The 24,479-nt window shown below is 46.5% G+C and overlaps 1 protein-coding gene across 1 annotated transcript; it reads right to left on the bottom strand.

Annotated features, from left to right (window-relative positions):
- Positions 1 to 977: 977 nt before the first annotated feature.
- LOC127349332 (multicopper oxidase LPR1 homolog 1-like) lies at positions 978 to 3,502 on the bottom strand. Its single transcript, XM_051375066.2, has 3 exons — positions 3,211 to 3,502; positions 1,596 to 3,104; positions 978 to 1,273 (listed from the first exon to the last, which is right to left on the bottom strand). The coding sequence occupies exons 1-3, from the start codon at positions 3,403 to 3,405 to the stop codon at positions 1,124 to 1,126; spliced, it is 1,854 nt and encodes a 617-aa protein (XP_051231026.1). The 5' UTR covers positions 3,406 to 3,502; the 3' UTR covers positions 978 to 1,123.
- Between the last annotated feature and the right edge of the window lie 20,977 nt (positions 3,503 to 24,479).

Below are 24,479 nucleotides of genomic sequence, written 5' to 3'. Positions count from 1 at the left end.
AAAAAAATCAGCTCATAAAAATCCGGATGTTACAATTCTTTCTTAACGAGGCCATTGCCCCAACTGGAGAACACTATCGGAAGTTCATAGATCTTGAACGACGTCGTCGTTAGGCATATATGAGATAGATATAGTAAAGAGGTCCGACTTTATATTGTAAATATGCATTAGGTGTACTGTATTTCATGACGATGTCTATATATTCATGACGATGTTTGTGGTTTCTTGAATGATGTATGCATTGCAGAATTGAATGAATAATATAAATCCCTGAAACTCTGCCGCGACAGAGAAACAGCCAGTTTCTCTGCCGCGGCAGAGAAACGTTGCTCCACCCTAAACCTCTGCCGTGGCAGAGAAACGGCCATTTTCTCTACCGCGACAGAGACCCTCCGGTCCCGGTTCGTATCACGAACCGGGACCAAAGGTCCTCGACCACGAGCCTGCTGGCCGCACCACGTGGCAGCCCCTTTGGACCCGGTGCACATTTGAACCGGGACTAAAGGGGGACCCTTTAGTCCCGCCTTGTTGGTCCCGGTTTGGAAACCGGGACTGAAGGCTCAAATGGACCGGGACTGAAGCCCCTTTTCCCCCTAGTGTAGTTTGTCCACTACGGCCACCTTGATTGGCCTAGGTGTGATTCTTCTTTATGCGAGCCATATCCAAGTGTGTTTCAAGAGGGTGGCGGCGTGAGGTTTTATGTCGGCCGACTAAGGAAGGCACATTGTCTGCAAAACGTATGTGGCACACAAGAGTAAAGTAAAGTGGCTATATGCGTGGACCAGAATACCATGAGATAACCTAGAGAACCCACTACACACAACTATTTATATATTATTGTCTGAGAAGGGCAAAAAATTGGTGAAAATAGCCTACGTCACAAATATTTTGCACCCGCTTATGTCGCGGTCACATGGTCAAATTTTTAAGGGCATCAACAATCTTCCGTACCGCACACGGAAAGAATAGACGGGGCCTTAAAAATTCTGCACTAGTGATGCCATAGAAATATAATAATAATACACATCGGAGATGGAGAATCCCAGACCATAACCGATCAAACCGTCGTTGTATATGCTAGGAAATGCTGGTACAATATAACAATTATAATAGAGCGAGACTCTCATGCTAGCAAACAATACGACAACATAATAATAGACAGATAAATATATAGAGATGACATCATATCATGGTGACGATCTTGTCCAGATATGTCTCCTGGTTTGATCAGTTTTAGAGGGCGAACCATGGCGTTATCCTCGTGATCCAAAATCTGCGATTAGTTGGGAGAGCAAAAATGATTATTAGTTGGTGACTATATATGGCGCAATCTTCACGAAAACTGCAAATGGAGGTTGTAGCTCTTTATTTTCTAAAAAGAAATTATAATTTAAAGTTTCAAAAAAATCTGACCATGGAGGATACAATAAAACTACCATTAATTTTTCAGGGAATATGTACTATCCTAGTAGTTTGTCCACTATGGGCAGCTTGATTGGCCTAGGTTGGCCATGCTAAATATCTTAGCAAATTAATTTTTTATTTTAGCATAAAACAAAATTGAACCCATAAAAACAAAGAGGGCTTTCACGTACGTGGCAATGGTAGACATAGCCAGGCTCAGCTGCGGCGTCGAAGGGGTAAGGTTCACCCGTCTCCACCAAGAAGAAGTTGACGACGAGTGTGGTCATGTATCCCGGGGCAATCTTGGCGACATTCTTCCACGCCCTCTCGTGCTCCGGCACCTCCGCCGCCTCCCCCACGGCGTGCTGGCTCACGTTGCATTTCTCGGCGTCGTTGAGCATGGTCACACAGCTCATGAACTCCTCCAGTTGGTCGAGGGCACGGGCACGGACCGCCTGGATACTTGCAAGATGCAAATGGATGGGGTGATCTTCCGGGGTGAGGTTGATGACCTCCCAGACCTCGGTGGTGCCAGCACGCGGCGTCTCCGTCACCGGGTCCTCGGGCCGCTTCCCGTTGATGTACAGATGTAGCGGACTGCCCATGCCCTCCATGCCGCCCATGCCCTCCATGCCACCCATCCCCCCGGTGCCGTTGCCGTTCCCGTAGGGGGAGAGCACGATGTACCGCCTCTGCACAGCCTCTTCCTCGGCAACCTTGACATACTCGAGCAGCTTCGCCGGCACCGTAGAGTTGTCCGTCGTCGTCTGTTGCGTGATGACGAACTTCATCACCTTGCCGTTTAGCTGATTCGGCGCGTCACCCCTAGGGTACGGATACGGCGCGGTGTTGACCATCTCGGCATCGGCGCTCCCATTCCCACCGGCGAAGTCGACAACGACGTCGAACGCCTCGGCAACGGCGACGAGCAGGTGGGCCGTTGTCACCGGACGGGACAGGTAGGCGGCGTCGGAGCCTACGACGTGGAAGGGGAGACCGTTGGTGAAGGAGAGGTTGAAGTAGCGCGCGTTGCATGCGTTGATGATACGGAAGCGGTACCGGCGACGCGCAACCGAGAGGAACGGCCACGCCTTGCCGTTGACCGTGATGGCCTCGCCGAAGTACTCCATCCGCCACTGCGGGTGCGTTCCTGGGTTGTCGCCGGTACTGTTCATGTAGATGGATCCGTCGTCGTTGAAGCTGCGGTCGGCGAGCACCAGCACCCGGTCCAAGTCGTCGCCGGAGGGGAGGCCGAGCGGCCCCTCCACGTCCGGGTTACGGATGATGTAGGCGCCGAGGAGGCCGGCGAGGAGGTTGACGCGGGTGAGGCCGAGGGCGTGGTCGTGGTACCAGAGCACGCCGGGGCCCTGGGCGTTTGGGTAGGAGTAGGACGGCGTGCTCCACGTAGCGCCCGTCTCGTTGAAGCCTGCAGTGAACCAGGCCATGGCGCTGCCGTCGGATTGCGGCGGATGCACGCCGCCGTGCAGGTGGACGACGGTGGGGATGCCGCCGCGCTTGGGGACGGCGGCCGGCAGGGTGGGGTCCCACGGTAGGATGTGACGACGGGGCAGGTGGTTCTCCCATGTCACCTGCAGCGGGACACCCTGCAGGGCTTCGATGGTGGGCCCCGGGAAGGTGGCCGCCTCCGCCGACGTGCCGAATGCGAACACGGTGGACGGCGGCAGGTCGCGGTGGAATTTCTGCACGCGGCCGGCGCAAGCATCAGCACGGGAGTATATTATCCTATGATGACTGGTGAGTGCCTGAGTGGGGGCAGGCGTGATTGCGTGAAGGAAAGGAACGAACCCATTTTGTCTCAAACATCCCGACGGTGAGGTTAGCCGTCGTGGCGTTGTAGCCGTAGATCTTGTGCATCTGAGGGAGCTGGTCCACGTACATCTCCAGCGAGGACACGGTTACCTTCTCAGGACCGTCCGGCGGCCCCATCCCGGCAGCGGCGGCGCCGACCACAAGGAGGAGAAGGGCCGTCTTGCGGAGCATCTCGCCTCAATACTGCCACCTGCCAAAAATGAGGGAAGAGAGATGTGCTGAGGAACTCGCGTGTGACACTGTCACCTAGGCTAAAACTTTAAAACACCAAGGTTCCCATTGCTCTAAGTCTAAGCTGAAAGTAGCACAACGTCCAGTGTCAAAAACTATAATAAGGGTCCCACTCAAACCGGGAAAAATGACCAGCTGCGTTTGAAAAACTCACTAGTAACCACGGGAAACAGGACATCCATCGGAGTAAAAAAAAAAACAGATGGACTCAAAGGTCTGTAGGCATGCCGTGTGATACTGTGATTGATGTGACACGTAGAGATCTCACTCGGTTTGGCATCCGGCCGGAAGTCGTAGACTCTAAGCATTTGCAAGATAAGAAAAAAAAAGTAGGGCAAGCAAAACGTAGGATTGTAATAACATGTCCACCATAATTTTATAGGAATATTCATATATACCAAAATTTGTTAGATTTCATCGCACGAAAAGCAAAGGATTCTCGAAAGAGGTATCGGCGAATGTTAGATTTCCTATGAAATCTAGTGCAAATGGTTGTTTAGAAAAATCATATGAAAAACATACAAATCAAACAAGCATTATAGGAAAATTTTGTATAGTATTTAATCCTACATATTTCCTATGCAAATATTTTGAATCAAACAAATCCTAATACATGTTGATTACATCCTGCTCTAACACCCACTTCCATAATTAGGTCCTTGGTCGCTTTTGTTTAATTATTAGGCAATTTCTTGATGAGGTTAATTATATAGCAAAAACTTATGTACACTAGTATATATCTAATCACATGCGATAAATTATGCATATATAGGAGATTAACATATTGACCAAACAAATAAATGAGGGGAAGGGGGATGGAGGCTGGCCCTTGTAGATAGTAGCAGTAGGAGTCTAGGTTTAGGGTTTGGCGTCATGCCGCGGTTCGACTTTATGTCGTGGCCTGGGAGCGAGTCACAACCGTCTCCGAGCGGCTTGCCGTTTGGTAATGGTCTTGCTAGCGGCGGCGGCGTGAAGTCGCGGTCTAGTAGAAGGAGCGGACGCAACATCTTCTCCAATAGGATCGGATTTGGTTCCATGCAGATCTGCTTCTGCTAGCCAAGGGCTTTATCTCCCCTTCCTCTTCCTCGTCGTGGAGGCAGGAAAGAGGACTAGTCCAGAAAACGTTACCAACGGCGTGGCAAAACCACATGTAGTGGCGGTGGTCTTTAATACCGGTGGAGTGCCACTGACACACCACAAGTTTCATCCTGTATAGTGGCGTGTCAGCGCCACTAAAATATTTTTAAAATTAAAACAAATTTTCTCCTTTTACTGAGCTTGACCACAAAGTGAAATACAAGAACAACTGAAATACGTTATTAAAACATTCAACAAGCTATCATATTGGTTCATCAAATCGATCAATAAACAATATGAATTTGTTTCAAACACAACAATAATGAACTAATTAGTTCAAACAAACAATAAACCACTAGCACAACTGGCACACCTCCCAATTAATTGATGATGTCAATCACATCCAAAATTCAGGATCGGGTGTGTGATGGTCCTAGTGGTGCTAGGGCTCCGTGTAGGCATGCATCCGAAAAAGGTGGGGAAGCCGGGCAGGGATTACACCTTTTCGAGCAGGAAACCCACTCCATATATGGTTTCGTTACCCGGCACACCGGGTTACTGGGGTGTTTTAATCATAAAAGAGGAAATCATAGCGCGTAAAATTCAGGAAGGTGATGTCTACGCACGCTTCTATTCCTGTAGACAGTGTTGGGCCTCCAAGAGCAGAGGTTTGTAGAACAGCAGCAAGTTTCCCTTAAGTGAATCATCCAAGGTTTATCGAACTCAGGGAGGTAGAGGTCAAAGATATCCCTCTCAAGCAACCCCGCAATTAAGATACAAGAAGTCTCTTGTGTCCCCAACACACCTAATACACTTGTCAGATGTATAGGTGCACTAGTTCGGCGAAGAGTTAGTGAAATACAAGTAATATGGATGACTGTAAGTAGTAATTGCAATCTGAAATAAAAATGGCAGCAAGCAAACATGTAGCAGAACTTATTGGAAACGGTGTTTCAATGCTTAGAAATAAGGCCTAGGGATCATACTTTCACTAGTGGACACTCTCAACAATGATCACATAACTGAATAAATAAATGCTACTCTTAAACACTCTCTTGTTGGATAACAAACACCATTCATTGTGTAGGGCTACAAAGCACACCTCAAGCCGGAGTAAACAAGCTCCACAACGTCCGGAGTTCATATTAAAGTAACCTCTAGAGTGCATAATAGACCGTTGCAATTTAGACCGAGTACTAACATAGCATACACACTGTCACCAATAGCTATGAAAGGGGGAATAGATCACTTCAATACTATCATAGTAATAGTTAACTTCATAATCTACAAGAGATTACAATCATAACCTACGCCAAGTACTACATGATGCACACACTGTCAACTTTACATCATGGAGGAGGAATAGACTACTTTAATAACATCACTAGAGTAGCACATAGATTAATAGTGATACAAAGCTCATGATCACATAAAGATCACACCATGGGAGAGAGAGATGAACCACATAGCTACCGGTAGAGCCCTCAGCCTCGGGGGAGAACTACTCCCTCCTCATCATGGGAGACAGCAATGACGATGAAGATGAAGGTGGTGTCGATGGAGATGACTCCGGGGGCAATTCCCCGTCCCGGCGGCGTGCCGGAACAGAGACTTCTGTCCCCCGAAACTTGTCTTCGCGATGGCGGCGGCTACGGAACTCTTCGTGGAATATCGTCGATCCCCGTAGGGTTTTCGCGACGGACAGAATATATAGGCGAAAGGGCGGAGTCGGAGGAGCCAGGGGGTGGCCTCCCCACCTGGTGGCGCGGCCAGGGAGGGGCCCGTGCCTAGGTATGGTGTGGGGCCCCCTTGGCCCCCCTCCGGCCCTTCTCTGGCTCTCCGGGTCCGTCTCGGCAAAATATTGACTTCCGTCTTCGTGGGGTCCAATTCCGAGAATATTTCCTCTGTAGAATTTCTGAAACCAAAAACAGCAGAAAACAGGAACTGACACTTCGGCATCTTGTTAATAGGTTAGTTCCGGAAAATGCATAAAAACGATATAAAGTGTATATAAAACATGTGAGTATTGTCATAAAACTAGCATGGAACATAAGAAATTATAGATACGTTTGAGACGTATCAAGCATCCCCAAGCTTAGTTCCTACTCGCCCTCGAGTAGGTAAACGATAACAAGGATAATTTCTGAAGTGACATGCTACTATCATAATCTTGATCAATACTATTGTAAAGCATACGAGATGAATTAAGTGATTCAAAGCAATGGTAAAGATAATGACTAAACAACAGAATCATATAGCAAAGACTTTTCATGAATAGTACTTTCAAGACAAGCATCAACAAATCTTGCATAAGAGTTAACTCATAAAGCAATAGATTCTTAATAGAAGGTTTTGAAGCAACACAAAGGAAGATTTAAGTTTCAGCAGTTGCTTTCAACTTTCAACATGTATATCTCATGGATAATTGTCAACACAAAGTAATATGATGAGTGCAAATAAGCAAGTATGTAAGAATCAATGCACACAGTTGACACAAGTGTTTGCTTCTAAGATAGAAGGAAGTAGGTAAACTGACTCAACATAAAGTAAAAGATATGCCCTTCGCAGAGGGAAGCAGAGATTACTCATGTGCTAGAGCTTTTTATTTTAAAAACATAGAAACAATTTTGTCAACGGTAGTAATAATTCATATGTGTTATGCATAAAACATCCTATAAGTTGCAAGCCTCATGCATCGAATACCAATAGTGCTCGCACCTTGTCCTAGTTAGCTCGGATTTCCATGGATTATCATTGCATTACATATGTTTCAACCAAGTGTCACAAAGGGGTACCTCTATGTCACCTGTACAAAGGTCCAAGGAGATAGATCACATTTGATTTCTCGATTTTGATAGATCTCAACTTGAGGACATCCATACCGGGACAACATAGAAAACAGATAATGGACTCCTCTTTAATGCTTTAAGCATTCAACAACAGATAATATTCGCATAAGAGATTTGAGGATTAATGTCCAAGCTGAAACTTCCACCATGATACATGGCTTTGGTTGGCGGCCCAAAGTTCTTCTCTAACAATATGCATACTCAAACCATTCAACTCATGGCAAATCTCCCTTACTTCAGACAAGACGAACATGCATAGCAACTCACATGATATTCAACAAAGGTGTAACAGTTGATGGCGTCCCCAGAAACATGGTTACCGCTCAACAAGCAACTTATAAGAAATAAGATACATAAGCGACATATTCATTACCACAATAGTTTTTAGGCTACTTTCCCATGAGCTATGTATTGCAAAGACAAGGAATGAATTTTTTTAAAGGTAGCACGCAAACAATTTACTTTGGAATGGCAGAAAAATACCACATAGTAGGTAGTTATGGTGGACACAAATGGCATAGGTTTTGGCTCAAGGTTTTGGATGCACGAGAAGCATTCCCTCTCAGTACAAGGCTTTGGCTAGCAAGGTTGTTGAAGCAAACACAAGTATGAACCGGTAAAGCAAAACTTACATAAGAACATATTGCAAGCATTATAAGACTCTACACTGTCTTCCTTGTTGCTCAAACACTTTTACCAGAAAATATCTAGACTTTAGAGAGACCAATCATGCGAACCAAATTTCAACAAGCTCTACGGTAGTTCTCCACTAATAGGTTTAAACTACATGATGCAAGAGCTTAAACATGATCTACTTGAGAGCTCAAAACAATTGCCAAGTATCAAATTATTCAAGACAATATACCAATTACCACATGAAGCATTTTCCGTTTCCAACCAAATAGCAATAAATGCAGCAGCTTTCAACTTTTGCCATGAACATTAAAAGTAAAACTAAGAACACCAGTGTTCAATATGAAAAAGCGGAGCGTGTCTTTCTCCCACACAAGCATGATAGGATCCAATTTATTCAGAGAACTAAGATAATAAAACAAAAATAAAAACACACAGACGCTTCAAGTAAAGCACATAAGATGTGACCGAATAAAAATATAGTTTCACTAGAGGTGACCTGATAAGTTGTTGATGAAGAAGGGGATGCCTTGGGCATCCCCAAGCTTAGATGCTTGAGTCTTCTTGAAATATGCAGGGATGAACCACGGGGGCATCCCCAAGCTTAGACTTTTCACTCTTCTTGATCATATTATATCATCCTCCTCTCTTGATCCTTGAAAACTTCCTTCACACCAAACTCAAAACAATCTCATTAGAGGGTTAGTGCATAATCAAAAATTCACATGTTCAGCAAGGACACAATCATTCCCAACACTTCTGGATATTACCCAAGGTTACTGAAATTTAATGGAGCAAAGAAATCCACTCAAATACAGTAAAGGAGGCAATGTGAAATAAAAGGCAGAATCTGTCAAAACAGAACAGTCCCCGTAAAGACGAATTTTTTCGAGGCACTTAACATGCTCAGATGAAGAAGCTCAAATTTAATGAAAGTTGCGTACATATCTGAGGATTACTCATGAATTTTTACAGAATTTTTAGATTCTCCTACAGAGAGAACAACTCAAATTCGTGACAGCTAAAAATCTGTTTCTGCGCAGAAATCCAATTCTAGTATCAACCTTCTATCAAAGACTTTACTTGGCACAACAATGCAATAAACATGATAAGGAGAGGTTGCTACAGTAGTAACAACTTCCAAGACACAACAAAACAGTAGCATAATAAAACATGGGTTATCTCCCAAGAAGTGCTTTCTTTATAGCCATTAAGATGGGCTCAGTAATTTTAATGATGTTCTCGCAAGAAATAAGAGTTGAAGCAAAAGAGAGCATCAAAAGCAAATAAGAAACACTTTTAAGTCTAACCCACTTCCTATGAAAAGGAATCTTGTAAATAAACAAGTCATGTAAGCATAATGCAACAAGCATAGAAAGACAACACAAGCGCAACTTCAAGATTCTCAACATAAAGAGGGGAAACTTAATATTATTAAGATGCATATAACCATGTTTCCCTCTCTCATAATAACTTTCAGTAGCATCATTGATGAAATCCACAATATAACCATCACTTAAAACATTCTTATCATGGTTCATATGCATAAAAGTATCATTAATTTTGGCATAAGAAGAACTCTTCTCATTAATAGTAATTGGAGCAGGATCATTATCAAGAATTTGAACATGGTAAACAAGTTGCATACTAAGGGAATTGTTTTTGGCAATCCCATCATAACTATGACAAGTTTCATAAGGATAATTATAACCTATGTCATAGCATTCTTTATAATAATTGTCAAAGATTGGAGGCATAGTGTCATCATAAGAAATAGAATAGTTATCTTCCATAGTGTGTTCATCTGTAATCATACCATCATTGTTACTAGAAGGAGATGTATCAAACATATAATCATCAGTAGCAAAAGGATTTTTAAACACCTCATCCCCAAGCTTAGAGCTTTCTATATCATTATGGGAAGAAGCATGGATAGTACTAATACTATGGCAATTATTAACATCATCATTTTCAGAATTAGTTTCCCAGAGATTTTCAATATCAAAAGTAGTGTGCTCTTCTAAATCATGATCACTAATGTAGGTAAAGGGCATAGGAAGATCATTGTACTCAGATTCATTATCATAATAATCATTAGGAGCAACATACTTACGGTTACCTATCGTTATCTCATACACGCGGGGATATGCCGTTACCTCTTTCTTTTTATTCCCCCTCTTCTTCTTCTTCTTCTTCTTCTTCGTTTCCTTCTTCTTCTTCTTTTCCTTCTCCTCGTTCCCTTCTTTAGGAGGAAGAGGCTTGAAGGGAGGCTTCTCCACATAACCTGATTTATTTCCAGAAACAATAGAAGAAACTTGGGAGGGTTCCTCCTTTTCATTAATAAGTTCAAAACACACAGCGGTCCTATCATATTTTGGCAAAGTGTCATCTTCTAAAATATTTTGTATGTAAGTATTTGTATGGCAATTATCAATGCAATAAGAAAGACACCCATGCAGGACACTATTAATATCAAGAGCACTCATATCCACCAAAGAAGTTTTTCTCAATAACTCTTCACACTCCAAAAATAATGTAAGTTCATCATGCTGATTAGGAATGATTTCATCATCACAATACAAATTTGCAGCACTCATGGGGTTCGAATTATCATTGGAGGAGCATTGAAAATTAAAATGACCCACTCTATGGCAAAGTTCACAAATAAAAGGATAGAGGGCACAAACTTTTTCACCAAGATCATCTAGAGCCCTAGACCACTTTCTAGTTTTTTCATTACTGTGATGGATACAATATTCTTCTTCAATTTTATTCTTTTCACAAGGTCTATGAAATCCACAAAAATTAACATGCTTATAGGAAATAGCATTCTCAGGAGTTTGAGCATGTTCATTGCAATCATTAACAACAATTTCATTTTCCATGCAAGTGTCTTTAAAAGGTTCATGATACATATACCAATTTTCTTTAGGATGACTAATATGAGAAGCAAAGGCTCTATAGCAATCGACCAGAATTTGAGGATCAAGACCATATTTAGCACTAAGCTCTTTAAAATCAGCGGTTTGAGCGAAAGACTTAATGCATTCATATTCATAGTTTATACCTAATTCTTTACCTTTGTCGTTCTCCCAATCTTCAGTATTCTCTTGAATCCGATCAAGAAGGTCCCATTTAAACTCTTCTTTGTTGCACGTGAATGATCCAGAACAAGTAGTATCCATCAAGGTTTTATCTTGAAAAGAAAGTCTTGCATAGAAATTATCAATGATGATATTACCAGGAAGCTCATGAATGGAGCATTTGAGCATTAAAGACTTGTTATAGCCGGATTTTAGCCACATTGGGAGTTGGGCCGTGATTAAGATGGGCTTAGAGGATATGCACATAAAGTGTTTCTGAATCGGCCTCCTGCGAGAGTTTGGGCTAGATTGCCCGTGTATCTGTACATTATGGTAGATTACGTTTCAGTTAGAATTAAGAGATAGAGTTTAGTTTGTACACTGTTAGGTTTATTCCAAAGATAGAAAGTTCACGGACTATAAATATGTACCTAGGGTTATTGAGGAAAGAGGACGATCACGTTCACAAAAAACACAATCTAGGCGCATCGCCACCCCTTGTTTCGAGGGTTTCTTCCGGGTAAGCGTCATGCTGCCCAGATCGCATCTTGCGATCTGGGCAGTATCAGTTTATTCGTTGTTTCGTGTTGCTCGTACTGAAGCCTTGTTGATGGCGAGTAACACTGTTATCATGGATGTGTTGGGACTAACATCGATACTTATTTTGATATGTTTGCTTAATTAGGTTACCCCTACATATCTAGCTGCCTTTGCACCTATCTTAGGTGTAAAGGTAGCAACTTGCTTGGTCTTTATTTAGTAGATCTGATCTGTTATGGTTGTTCCTTGTTCTCCAAGGATTAGTTTGATATCCGCATGGTTAGGCCTTGCAAACGGGTTAAATGATCCAGAAGTGCGTAAGGTATGGTTTGCCGATCCTAGAGGAGTTGTTCCGGGAATCGACTCTATGTTGGTTTTTAGGCCTTTTCTAGGACTAGTTTTCTGTTATCTTTCGTATCTGCCAGGCTCAACTACGTGTAGGACGTTCCAATTATGCGGTGAAAACCCTAGACTGTCGTGGATCGATTTAACTTGGTTTTGATAAAGCAGGACCCCCATGTTATCGTAGATCCAATACGAACCATGGGTCGATCGGCCCCTTGAGCCGATTCACAGGGCAACCTGAGAGCCGATCGAGGCTCGGATTTAATGTTTACGTGTCTGCCATGCAGGAAACAATTGAAGCAATCCATCACCTTCCTGACCAGGTATAGGTCAGGTGGCACGCCCTCGCAACAGCCAGGACGTGTGATGGAGTTTTGCGGGCTGTTGCCCGAGGGACCAGGGCCCACCAGCAGTTCTGGGAGCCTCCCGGCTCTTCGTGTTGCTCGTCGCTGCTCGCCGGTGGGTTTTGGCAGGCAACACATTCTGGCACGCCCGGTGGGACCTTCTACAGCAACTGCGTCGACATCTGCAGCTGAGATGGCGGATGCACCAATCACGTACGAAGAACTGCCTGAGGAGCACAAGAAGAAATTTGATGAGATTAAAGCTGTCTTCGAAGCCGATCTCATCGGCTCTTTCGAGAGGACCCGTAAACATGGCATTAGGTGGAAAGGGTTCTCACCTGAGGGCGTTATCGATGAAGTGGATCTGTCTACACCTTCAGAAGAACGCACCAGAGCTCTGCGCCAGGAAGTTAATTACATGGTGGCTCATTCTCTACACCGTCATTCTGAGAGCCTGGTAAACGCTTTCGAACGCATTGCGGTTCGCGTGGTTCAGAAAATCATGAAGCATCAGTACTCTTCGTCAGGGCCTGCCCTAGGAACTCACCAGGGAGAGATACCGTTCCAAACCAGACCGCAGCTGCCATTCGCGCTTGCAGCTCCAGAGCCGCCGGGTTCACCGGCATACGTCTTCTACAAGATTGGAGGCGATCCTGGCGATTACCAGTTCCTGCTAGAGCCGCCTAAAGAGATCCCATATGGATACGTGTGCACATACGTGCCGGACTGCAATAACTTGGCGCGCACGAACCAGATTGCAACAGGAGGGATTTCTGGAGCGGACGCCGATAAACAGGCGTGGCTAGCTAAATATGCCACCGGAACGAGTCATGAAAGCTCAGCCCCTGCAGCTAATACCGTGGAACAAATCAGTACAATCTTGAGAGACAAGTTCGGTATCCTGCAAAGAGGAGAACAGTCGGCTGTTCCAAGCCGTACCCCAACGATTACGATTTGATTCCACTGCCGCCCAAGTATCGGCTCCCTGAGTTCTCAAAGTTCAATGGATCAGAAGGGTCTAGCTCAATCGAGCATGTGAGCCAATATTTGGCACAGTTGGGCATGATTTCAGCATCAGACCCGTTACGTGTAAGGTTTTTTGCGCAATCTCTCACAGGACCAGCTTTTGGGTGGTACACCTCGTTGCCACCAGATTCAGTCCGGACGTGGAAGCAGCTGGAAGAGCAATTTCATATTCAATATCACTCAGAAGCTACCGAGGCTGGCATTGCCGATCTGGCGCAGGTGCGGCAGAAGCGTGGAGAAATGGTGTCGGAATATATCCAGCGTTTCAGGACTGTAATAAACCGATGTTATTCGGCTCATTTAACTGAGAAAGAAGCAGTCGATCTGGCAGTGTTGGGCCTCGCAACGCCGATCAAGGATCTGGCTTTCCAAGTGGAATACAATTCACTGGCGCACATGGCTCAGAAATTAACATTGTATGAGCAGCGCCACCCAGAATTGTACCAAGACAAGTTCAAACGCCCGATAGGCCTGGTCGAGGCAGAAGAAGTTGGGGACTCTGCAGAAGACCAGGAAGTAGCCGTGGCTGAGTGGGCTCGGGGGGCAGATCCCGTGTCCTGCAAATGGGTGAAACAACAAGGGCCTGCAAAAGGGTTCGACTTCGATGTAAGCAAAGCTGAGCAAATATTTGACTTATTGCTTAAGGAAAAACAGCTGAAGTTACCCGAAGGCTATAAAATCCCTACTGCGCAAGAGATGAATGGGAGACCGTACTGCAAGTGGCATCACTCGTTCACCCATATCACCAATGACTGCAAAGAGTTGCGTCGGCAGATCCAAACGGCGATAGAACAAGGCCGTTTGATCTTTGGTCAGTTTGCCATGAAGGTGGACACGCAACCGTTTCCTGGCGTCAACATGGTGGAGCACAATCACTCCACGAGGCGTCAGCTAGATTTCTCATTCGGTGTTAACATGGCAGGGCCTGTATACCACCATAGCAGGGATAAAGAAGAAAGCGGTCACCCCCGTGGCAAGGAAAAGGAGGAGGCCGGCCCACGCGACCGGCCCCGATATGATGATAGACGGTACATCACCGAGGAACAGGTGAGAAACGTGCGGTATTAACGACCGCTCTCCAAGCATCTCCTTAACAAATATGAGCGTCAGTACGATCGACGCCGGTGGTACGATATAGATGACGAAGGATATCATCGGTCTGATGTAGACAATGGAAAATACCGTCGGTATGATAGAGACGACGAAGGGTATGAGCGTCGCGCTAAGGGGAAGTCAAGAGAGCAGGAAGACATGGACAGACACTGGGATTGTCCTTTCTTTAAGCACTGCTGGGATTCAGGTATGAGCCGATTGCCTACAATCGACAACTGCCCGGAATGTAGACAGCAGAAGAAGGACACAGGTGAGGTGTCAGTGTTCAAACGTCTAGGGCCTCTCCCATCTCAGAACAGACGAGCTGAGTCACCTCGAGTGGAAGATTTCGGGGAGTCAGAAGATGAAGAAGAAGATAGATACCACCGGCCAAGGTGGTGCCCTGATGGACTCAGTCACTCCCAAAAGCGTAGGGTTCAGCAGCTACGTAGCTTGGATGAAGCCGAGGCGCAATACCTGCACACGTTGAGGAAAGCGCGGCCCGATCTGGCCGTGAAAATTCAGCAAACCTTGGACACGGAGATGCGTCAAGGGAAGAAAGAATGGCGCCTCAAACAAATAAAAACCGATGCGAAGGCATCGGCTGGCACAAATATGGTGTTCGTTCTTCCGTCAGAGTTCTGTGCTCCAAGAATCGAAGAAGCGCCGGTGGCACAGTTTGACTGCGGCCCACGGCCAGTTATCTTTGAAAAGCCACGAGAGAAGAGCTACAAACATTTGAAGGCCCTGTACCTGAGAGGTTATATCAACGGGCAGCCTGTCAGCAAGATGTTGGTTGACACGGGAGCGGCAGTCAATATAATGCCATACTCCATGCTACGGCGTTTGGGACGCTCTAACGCAGATCTGATCAAAACCAACGTCACACTAAGCGACTTCAACGGCCAAGCATCAGAAACGCAAGGCGTTCTGAACGTGGATCTAACCGTGGGCCGAAAAACCATCCCTACATCATTCTTCATCATCGACAGCAAAAGCACCTACGCTGTCCTGCTAGGGAGGGATTGGATTCACGCCAACTGCTGCATTCCATCCACAATGCACCAATGCCTGATACAGTGGGATGGAGATGAAGTGGAGGTTGTTCATGCAGATGACTCAGTCGAGATCTCAATAGCTGGCATGAATATTTGGGACGCAGACGACCAAGAGCCGATCTCTGGAGTCAATTTGGACGGCTGTGAGCGCATCGAAGCTACAAAAAACGGGGTGAGGCTGGTCTTATCCACCGGCCTGACAAAGTAACAAGAGCAAAGTCAATGGACGTACGTGGCAAGGCTGATCCCTGCGATCGGCCCCAAAACATAAAAAGCGATGATCTCACCTCAAGCATGTCACGTAGTTGTAGTAGGGAGACTCCCTCCCGTAGTAGAGCACAAATAAGTTGTAAACCTTCATTGAGCAATACAATCAAAAGGGGGGCCGATTCCAGCAATCGGCCCAAATTATCCTCCCCATACGTTTTGCCTGTGTTCAGCATCGATCTAGCAGGCGACGGAAAGCTAGGGTATGGATTTACATCGGCTGATGAGCTAGAAGAGATTGACATTGGTCCTGGGGATAAGCCGCGACCAACATTTATCAGCAAAAAGCTAGATCCCCATCTGAGGGGCCTGATGATAGCTCTGTTGAAAGAATACCCAGATTGCTTTGCCTGGGATTACACGGAGATGCCCGGGTTAGACAGGAGCATCATTGAGCATCGGCTCCCTCTTAAGAAAGGATTTCGGCCGTTCCAACAGCGAGCACGACAAATGAAGGCCAAAATTTTAGAAGAAGTCAAGAAAGAGATCGAGAAAATGTTGAACACCGGGTTCATCAGGCCATGCAGGTACGCTGAGTGGATTTCTAGTATCGTGCCTGTACAGAAAAAGGACGGCCGATGGCGCGTCGCCATAGATTTTCGGGATCTCAATAGAGCCACTCCAAAGGATGAGTATCCAATGCCGGTAGCAGAGACATTGATCAATGCAGCTGCTGGTCATAAGGTTTTAAGTTTCATGGATGGCAATGCCGGTTACAACCAAATTTTTATGGCTCCAGAAGATATACACAAGACTGCCTTCAGAGTACCAGGTTCAGTGGGCTTGTTCGAATATGTAGTCATGACATTTGGACTGAAAAATGCCGGCGCAACATACCAAAGAGCCATGAATTACATCTTTCATGATCTGATCGGCAAGTTGGTGGAGATTTACATTGATGACGTGGTAGTCAAGTCTGTTTCAGTAAAAGGACACTTGGAGGATCTGCGACGCATCCTGGACCGAACTAGAAAATTCGGGCTAAGAATGAATCCAAAGAAGTGTGCTTTTGGTGTAACGGCCGGTCAATTCTTGGGTTTCTTGGTTCATGAACGCGGAATTGAGATCGGCCTGAAAAGTCAGGAGGCAGTGCGAACAATGAAACCACCTACCACGAAGAAGGAACTCCAGTGTCTCATCGGCAAAATCAACTTCGTCAGAAGGTTCATCTCCAATCTGTCAGGGCGAATCGAGCCGTTCATGGGACTGGTAAAAATTAAATCTGATGAGGAGTTTCGCTGGGGGGCAGAGCAACAGCAAGCATTTGACGAGATTAAAGAGTATCTAACGAAGCCACCTGTGTTGGTTCCGCCCAAACAAGACAGACCATTCTATATTTACTTGTCAGTAGCTGACACTTCCATCGCCTCAGTGGTTGTGCAACTTTATGATGGTCTGGAGAAAGTTGCTTTCTACCTCAGCAGAAGGATGTTGGATGCAGAAACTAGGTACCCTGAGATCGAGAAGTTGTGCCTCTGCCTATTTTTTACCTGCACCAAGCTTCGTCACATCTTGCTGTCAGCGGAAATTGTCATCATATGCAAATCAGATGTCATCAAACATATGCTGTCGGCTCCTGTCTTGAAAGGCCGACTCGGTAAGTTGATGTTTGCATTATCGGAATTTGATCTCCGGTATCAGCCTGCGAAAGCAGTCAAGGGACAAGCGTTGGCCGATCTTATTGCTGAACGAATCAACACTAATATAGCAGCACTGTCTGTGCGTGCATGGGCCATGTTTTTCGATGGATCGGCTTGTGATGAGGGTTGCGGCATCGACATTCTACTCGTGTCGCCCCGGGGGGCAACATATTCCTTCTCCATCAGGCTACCTACCCCTTGCACCAACAATGTCGCTGAGTATGAGGCAATACGCAAGGGAATGGAGTTGCTTTTGGAGGCCGGGGCAGAAGCAGTGGAACTTTTTGGAGACTCAAAATTGGTGATTTCCCAGCTCACGGAAGAATACAAATACGAGAGCGAGTTGCTCTTCCCATTATGGATGCAATGCCGTGAGCTGATGGCACAATTTAGGTACATAAACTTCAGTTGGATCCCGAGGTCGCAAAATACCGAGGCCAACGATCTCGCACAGATGGCGTCAGGCTACAAGGACGTAGCAGGTGGACCCGATGTTCAGGTACAGTTCCTGGAACCGGATGACTGGAGAGCCGATATCTTCAATTACTTGAAAGATCCGGCTCGGGGGGCACCTAAACGGATAAGGTACAAGGCCATGAAATATGTCCTTATAGGAGATGACATGTTCTACAGGACTTTGGAAGGGTTACTTCTCAAATGTCTGGGACCAGCCGAGTCAAATCGGCTCTTACACGAGGTACACGAAGGCGCCTGTGGAACTCACCAATCGGCTCATAAGATGAAATGGTTGATCAGGCGATCGGGGTTTTATTGGCCCACCATGCTTGAGGATTGCTTTAAGTACTATAAAGGGTGTCAAGCGTGTCAGATGTTTGGGAAAATTCAGACGGTACCCGCATCAGCAATGAACCCCATCATCAAGCCTTGGCCATTTCGAGGTTGGGGTATGGATATGATCGGCAAAATCAATCCTCCATCGAGCAAAGGCCATAATTGGATTTTGGCCATTACAGATTATTTCACTAAATGGGTGGAAGCCGTCCCTATGAAGTCAGTGGCATCACAAGATGTTATCAATTTCGTGATGGAACATGTCATTCATAGATTCGGGATTCCCCAGACGATCACGACCGATGGAGGTTCGGTCTTCATTTCTCGCGAGTTTAGAAAGTTCTGCGAGGACATGGGAATTAAGTTGATCCGATCATCTCCATACTATGCTCAAGCAAATGGGCAAGCTGAAGCGTCCAACCAGAGCCTTATCAAGCTGATTAAGAGGAAAGTCGACGAGCACCCTAGACGTTGGCACGAGGTATTGTCAGAGGCTTTGTGGGCTTATCGCATGTCATGTCATGGGGCGATAAAAACCTCGCCATACCATCTGGTCTATGGACAAGAAGCCGTATTGCCCTGGGAAATCACGGCTGGGTCAAGACGCGTTACGTTTCAGAATGATCTAACAACTGAAGAATATGCAACCCTGATGAGTGATAGTATTGAGGATCTAACGGAACTTAGACTTTGGTCGCTTGAGAAAATTAAAGAGAACAAAGCCAAGGTAGCTCGCACATATAATAAGAAGGTGAGACCAAAGGAGTTCCACGTTGGTGATCTGGTATGGGGAGCTGTATTGCCATTGGGGACTAAGGATGCAGTGTATGGTAAATGGTCTCCAAATTGGCACGGGCCGTACAGGTTGACCAAGTTTTAAAGGGTAACGCATACATGCTTGAGGAGCTGAGCGGTGTGAAGTTTCCAGTGGCTGTCAATGGTCAGCATCTCAAGATATATTTCCCAAGTATGTGGGATGATGGACAGTGAAACATGGGGGCCGATGCATGAAATCGGCCGGTAAAAAAAAATATATAAAGCATAGCCGATGCACAGACGTCGACTTTAGAAAAAATATACAAAGCAACAGGACATAAAGTACAGCCGATGCACAGACATTGACTTTAGATTAAAAAGCCGATGCGCAGCCATCGACTCTAGAGGTACAAGCTGTTACGAGCAGTTATCAGGTTACATGGATATGCTTTATGGAAGGAATGCCTCGAAGGCACGGAGGGCGTCAGCACGGACACGATCCACCTCGGCGATCTCGGCCTCATCATCTTCGTCCTTGCCCGTCACTAGCTGCTTGTGCAGGTCACGTATTTCTGCCAGATCAGTTTTCAGTTGAGCTTTGAGGCCTTCTGCTTCTTCTTGGGAGCGGGCAATAAGAGCTTCCTTATCAGAAATAAGCTGTTTGGTTGCCCGGACCCTCTCTTCAAGGTCCTCCAATTCCTTTCGCAAGGTCTCAAGTTCGGCGGTGCTGACAGAGGTGTCAGTGTTGGCATCTAAGGCCGCCTTTTTCTCGTTGAGCCACTGACATTTGTCTGCAATATCGGTTTTCAACGGAAGCTGGGCGTGGCGTAGATTGATTCTCTGACGAGCTAACTTCACCCTTGACCTGTAGGCAGACAGAGTCACAACTGGCCAGAGTTTCACCTGCAACATTACCGGGAGGTGGTGCTGGATTTCTTCAAGAACACTCTTCACTTCCTCGGGGTCTTCGACCAACGTCTCGATCGGGGAGGAAAGCAGGGCTTTGAGACGCTGGAATTGACGTTGGACGGCGCTGGGTCGTGGTTCATCACAAGGAGCTGGTTCGATGGATTCAGGGTCGAACGTTAGCAAGCCCGAGAGGTCATAACCCTGACAAACATAAACAGCGTCAGTATGCAGCAAAAGGGAAGGGTAAGCCAAACGAAAGGAGTATACCTCTCCTGAGACCAGGGGGACAGCCGATGATGAGGTAATCGGCTCTTGTGTTTCTGCTGGGGGCTTGGCCAAATTGGCAACCTTGTCAACAGCACCTATAGGGATTGCTGGATCCAGGTTTGCGGAGGACATCAATACTTCCTCGATTCCCCCACTAGAAGTGTCATCAGTCTGCAAAGGAGGTGGTTAGCCGATGCGAGCAGCAATGGATTAGCATGAAAGATGAGCCGGGGAGAGTATGGAGGGTAATTACATTTGAGGCCTTTTTGTTTGATGAAGGGGCTTGCGATTCCTTTCGAGCCCTCTTGATGCATCGGCTCTTGGTGCGTTGACCGCCCTGCCCCGCTCTGACTGGAGCTTGGGGGGCAAGAGGTTCAGGAACTGGTCTTTTCCTGGAAGCCGATGGTGGCAAATCTGGCTGGCTCTGCGTGGTGATTTTCCCAGAGTTGCCCGAGCTCGAATCCCCTCGATTGGATTGTGTTTCCTCGCTGGAGTTGTCTTCGGTGGAGGCCTATAAAAGAAGAGTTAGTAAGCACAAGTATGCTTGCAGAAGCCCATAAGGATAGATGAAACCAGTCAGTGCATGGATCAATGTACGTGCAAGCTCTCTTGATCTGGAGAAGGGTTCCGGCGCTTCAAAGTTTTCCTGGCGGCTACTTTCTTCACTGCCGTTCTCGCCTTGATTGGGGCTCGGGGGGCAGCTGGCCCGGAGGAGACTTTGCTCTTGGAAGCCGATTCTGGTGAAATCGGCTGGCCCTGCATCACGACCTTTTTCAAGGGTGGCGAGCTTTTGCAGAAGAGGACCACCGGAGCCGGTGGGAGGAATTCGAAGGGGGATCCGTCATCATGTGTAGGTTCTAGACCATCTTGTTGCTGCAAGGAGATAGAGCAAGGTTATAAAAATCATTGTAAGCCACTTCAAAAAAAAAATTGCGAGTGGTAGTACCTGTTCTGTGGGGATATCATATTCGGCATCGAGTTGTCTCAGCAACGGTCCCAGAGCTCTCCTGAAGGCATGAGTTTTCCGCATGGACCACCAGGTCTCGAAACCATCGGTTGATGAGGTGAAAGAGAGGTTATTGGGGATTGGGATGGCTAGAGCATCAAAGAAAGAGTAACACCTCTGACCAGTGAGGACATCGGGCAAATCAGCTCTGCTCTCTGTTAAGTGATGGAGGAAGAAGTGAGGAGACACCTGCCCAAGACCAAACTGCCGGGCTGCTACGACCGGCTGATAGGACTCATAACCAGGTTTAATTATTCTGTTTGATGTGCTCATGCCAACTAGAAGGAAGCAGGGACGGATCATGGTGGAATACAATTGCCGGGTGCTGGTGTCATCGGCAAAGCTGTCTAGCCTGAAGGAGACTGGATTTTCAAAATTTTCAGATTCCGTGTAAGGGAAGAAGAGAGGATTGTCTAGGCCTTGGAAGAAAATCCTGAACCACTTTGATGCTTCCTTGGGGATCAGTTTACTACCTGGAAGGCTATACAAGGCTTGGCCGTAGCTAGTGCATCGGATCTGCTTCCCGTTAGCATCTGGAAAGGTGCAAGTGGCCAAAGGTGGGAAGTTTGGGATATGGTTCTGGAAATACAGCTGAGCCCATAGCTGAATAAACCACCAGGGACCTCCTGTTTTGACTGTCCGTTGGGAGGATAATTTGACAGACATTAGTTGGAGATATCGATAGACCTCTCCAAGGAACAGTTTGCCGATGCCAAGCTGGGTGCCTCTGGCAAGTTCATAGGCCAAGGGAAGATAATTCTTGGTCGGAGCAAGTGAAGGGCCACAGAATATAAAGTGTTCCAACCAGAAATTCAGGAAAGCCGTGTGTTCTTTCTCTGTTACAGGGCCTTTATTTTTCATGTGACGTCGAAGGTAAGCACCCCAGTTTGTGCACTCTGTTTTGGAAGAGAGTTTGAAGGGAACCCTTGGCAACATAAAAGCAGAGGGGCTGGGGGATGTGACGTCTAGGCCAGTGATCATTACCACATCTAGCAGAGTTGGTGTCATGGGGCCATGGCCAAACATGAAGCAGTTCAGGGCATCAGACCAGAAGTAGCCGATGGTTTTTTGGAGATTTTCATGCTTCTCAAGGGGAGACAATGATAAGGACAGAGCATCGGCTATTCCTGTGGTTTCCCATTTGGATTGGTGAGTTTTGGATACTGTACTGTACCAGGAAACCCAATCTTCAGGAGGGTTAGGCCAGGCTCGTAAGCAGTCGGCCCAAGAAGTTAGATCCAAGTTCTGGTTCACGAAGGGAATCCTATTGGCCTCGCAAGAAATCAGATGGGCAGGACTCTCGACAGTCCGGGGGCCAAGACAAAGAGAGTTTGGAAGAGAAGGATGCGGCAACAGAATGTCTGATACCTAAAATTAATGGTGAAATAAGGCATTAATTCAGATGTTTACTATTAATTCTAACACTATGCTCGGATTTGCTGGCGGATATGAATCTGCGCGGTTGGGGATCTAGGATTCGCGTCGCCGCGAGTTGAATCTGTTCGATGAGCAATTGGGGATCTGAGTTTGGTCTTTTGGACGAGGGTCGCAGGTTACCGTTTGAAGTCTGGCCTTACTGGCGTTTTATGGTAAAAGACCGATGCGTTGCTATCGGCTCTTTGTGCGTTGACCTACTTTGACAATCGGAAAAATTAGACGGAGAAGCATTCTTCATTGATGAAGAGGTTTTTTTTTACAAGAAGAGCCGATTGCTCACAAAAGGAAGATCTGCTACCTAATGTACTACTACTAGCCCTATTCTAGTAATCCCTAGTCTAGGGGCCGACGCCGTCGCTGCCGTCGCTGCCCTCGTCGTCGCCATCCTTGCTGCCATCGGCGCTGCTGCCGGCGATGTCCTCGTCGCTGCTGTTGAAGCCGCCGGCAGGGGCTTCTTCTTCTTCTTCTTCTTCGTCGTCGTCGTCGTCGTCCTCCGACCCGGCGCGGAAGCGCTTCACCGGCGGGTACTCGTCGGAGGAGGTGTCGTCCTCCGCTTCGTCCTCTTCGTCGGAGGAGATGTCCTCGCCCCAGGAGAAGGCGTCATCGTCGCTCTCTTCCTCCAACTCCCCGTCGATGAGGAACTGGAGGTCATCTTCCCCGTCGGTCAAGGATTCGTCATCCTCTGGCTAGACGGAGAAATCCCAATCCGCCTCGTCCCAATGCGGTGGGGCGAGGGCCTCGTACGCCGCTATCGGGTCATACTCCGGCGTCGGCTCACGGGAGGAGGAAGATTGGAAGGAGAGACCCGAGGAGCTAGAGGAGGAGTCCATGGTTGCAGAGGAGGGGAGTTTCGATTGCTAATGTGGAGCAAGAGGATGAGGAGGCGAACTGCTCGGATGTTGTTAAATAAAGGGGATATAGTGGGAGATGATTCAATGCTGTGGCGGTTTCCGAGGGTGCGGTGCCAAAACTGTCAAATCGTGCAGTGCGGAGAAGTTGAGAAGGCAAGGCATCATGATGGAAGGGTACTGTAGCGGTTCTGCTCTGCAACGCGTAACCCGATGAAGAAAAATAGAGTGGTTTTGGAATTATTATTGCCAAAACCAGGGGGGCATGTGTTATAGCCGGATTTTAGCCACATTTGGAGTTGGGCCGTGATTAAGATGGGCTTAGAGGATATGCACATAAAGTGTTTCTGAATCGGCCTCCTGCGAGAGTTTGGGCTAGATTGCCCGTGTATCTGTACATTATGGTAGACTACGTTTCAGTTAGAATTAAGAGATAGAGTTTAGTTCGTACACAGTTAGGTTTATTCCAAAGATAGAAAGTTCACGGACTATAAATATGTACCTAGGGTTATTGAGGAAAGAGGACGATCACGTTCACAAAAAACACAATCTAGGCGCATCGCCACCCCTTGTTTCGAGGGTTTCTTCTGGGTAAGCGTCATGCTGCCCAGATCGCATCTTGCGATCTGGGCAGTATCAGTTTATTCGTTGTTTCGTGTTGCTCGTACTGAAGCCTTGTTGATGGCGAGTAACACTGTTATCATGGATGTGTTGGGGCTAACATCGATACTTATTTTGATATGTTTGCTTAATTAGGTTACCCCTACATATCTAGCTGCCTTTGCACCTATCTTAGGTGTAAAGGTAGCAACTTGCTTGGTCTTTATTTAGTAGATCTGATCTGTTATGGTTGTTTCTTGTTCTCCAAGGATTAGTTTGATATCCGCATGGTTAGGCCTTGCAAACGGGTTGAATGATCCAGTAGTGCGTAAGATATGGTTTGCCGATCCTAGAGGAGTTGTTCCAGGAATCGACTCTATGTTGGTTTTTAGGCCTTTTCTAGGACTAGTTTTCTGTTATCTTTCGTATCTGCCAGGCTCAACTA

This window comes from Lolium perenne, chromosome 4, assembly GCF_019359855.2.
Source record: "Lolium perenne isolate Kyuss_39 chromosome 4, Kyuss_2.0, whole genome shotgun sequence".
NCBI lineage: Eukaryota > Viridiplantae > Streptophyta > Magnoliopsida > Poales > Poaceae > Lolium > Lolium perenne.
The sequence above is the reverse complement of the archived record's forward strand: the minus strand, read 5'-3'. Positions and strand labels throughout refer to the sequence as shown.

What these genes read in the sequence shown, in the direction of transcription:
- LOC127349332 (XM_051375066.2), bottom strand. Translation starts at nt 3,405, where the DNA reads ATGCTCCGCAAGACGGCCCTTCTCCTCCTTGTGGTCGGCGCCGCCGCT. An exon ending in GGATGTTTGAGACAAAATGG is followed by an intron (nt 3,105 to 3,210) that starts GTTCGTTCCTTT and finishes GGCCGCGTGCAG; the next exon opens with AAATTCCACCGCGACCTGCC. An exon ending in GCTATGTCTACCATTGCCAC is followed by an intron (nt 1,274 to 1,595) that starts GTACGTGAAAGC and finishes AACTAATCGCAG; the next exon opens with ATTTTGGATCACGAGGATAA.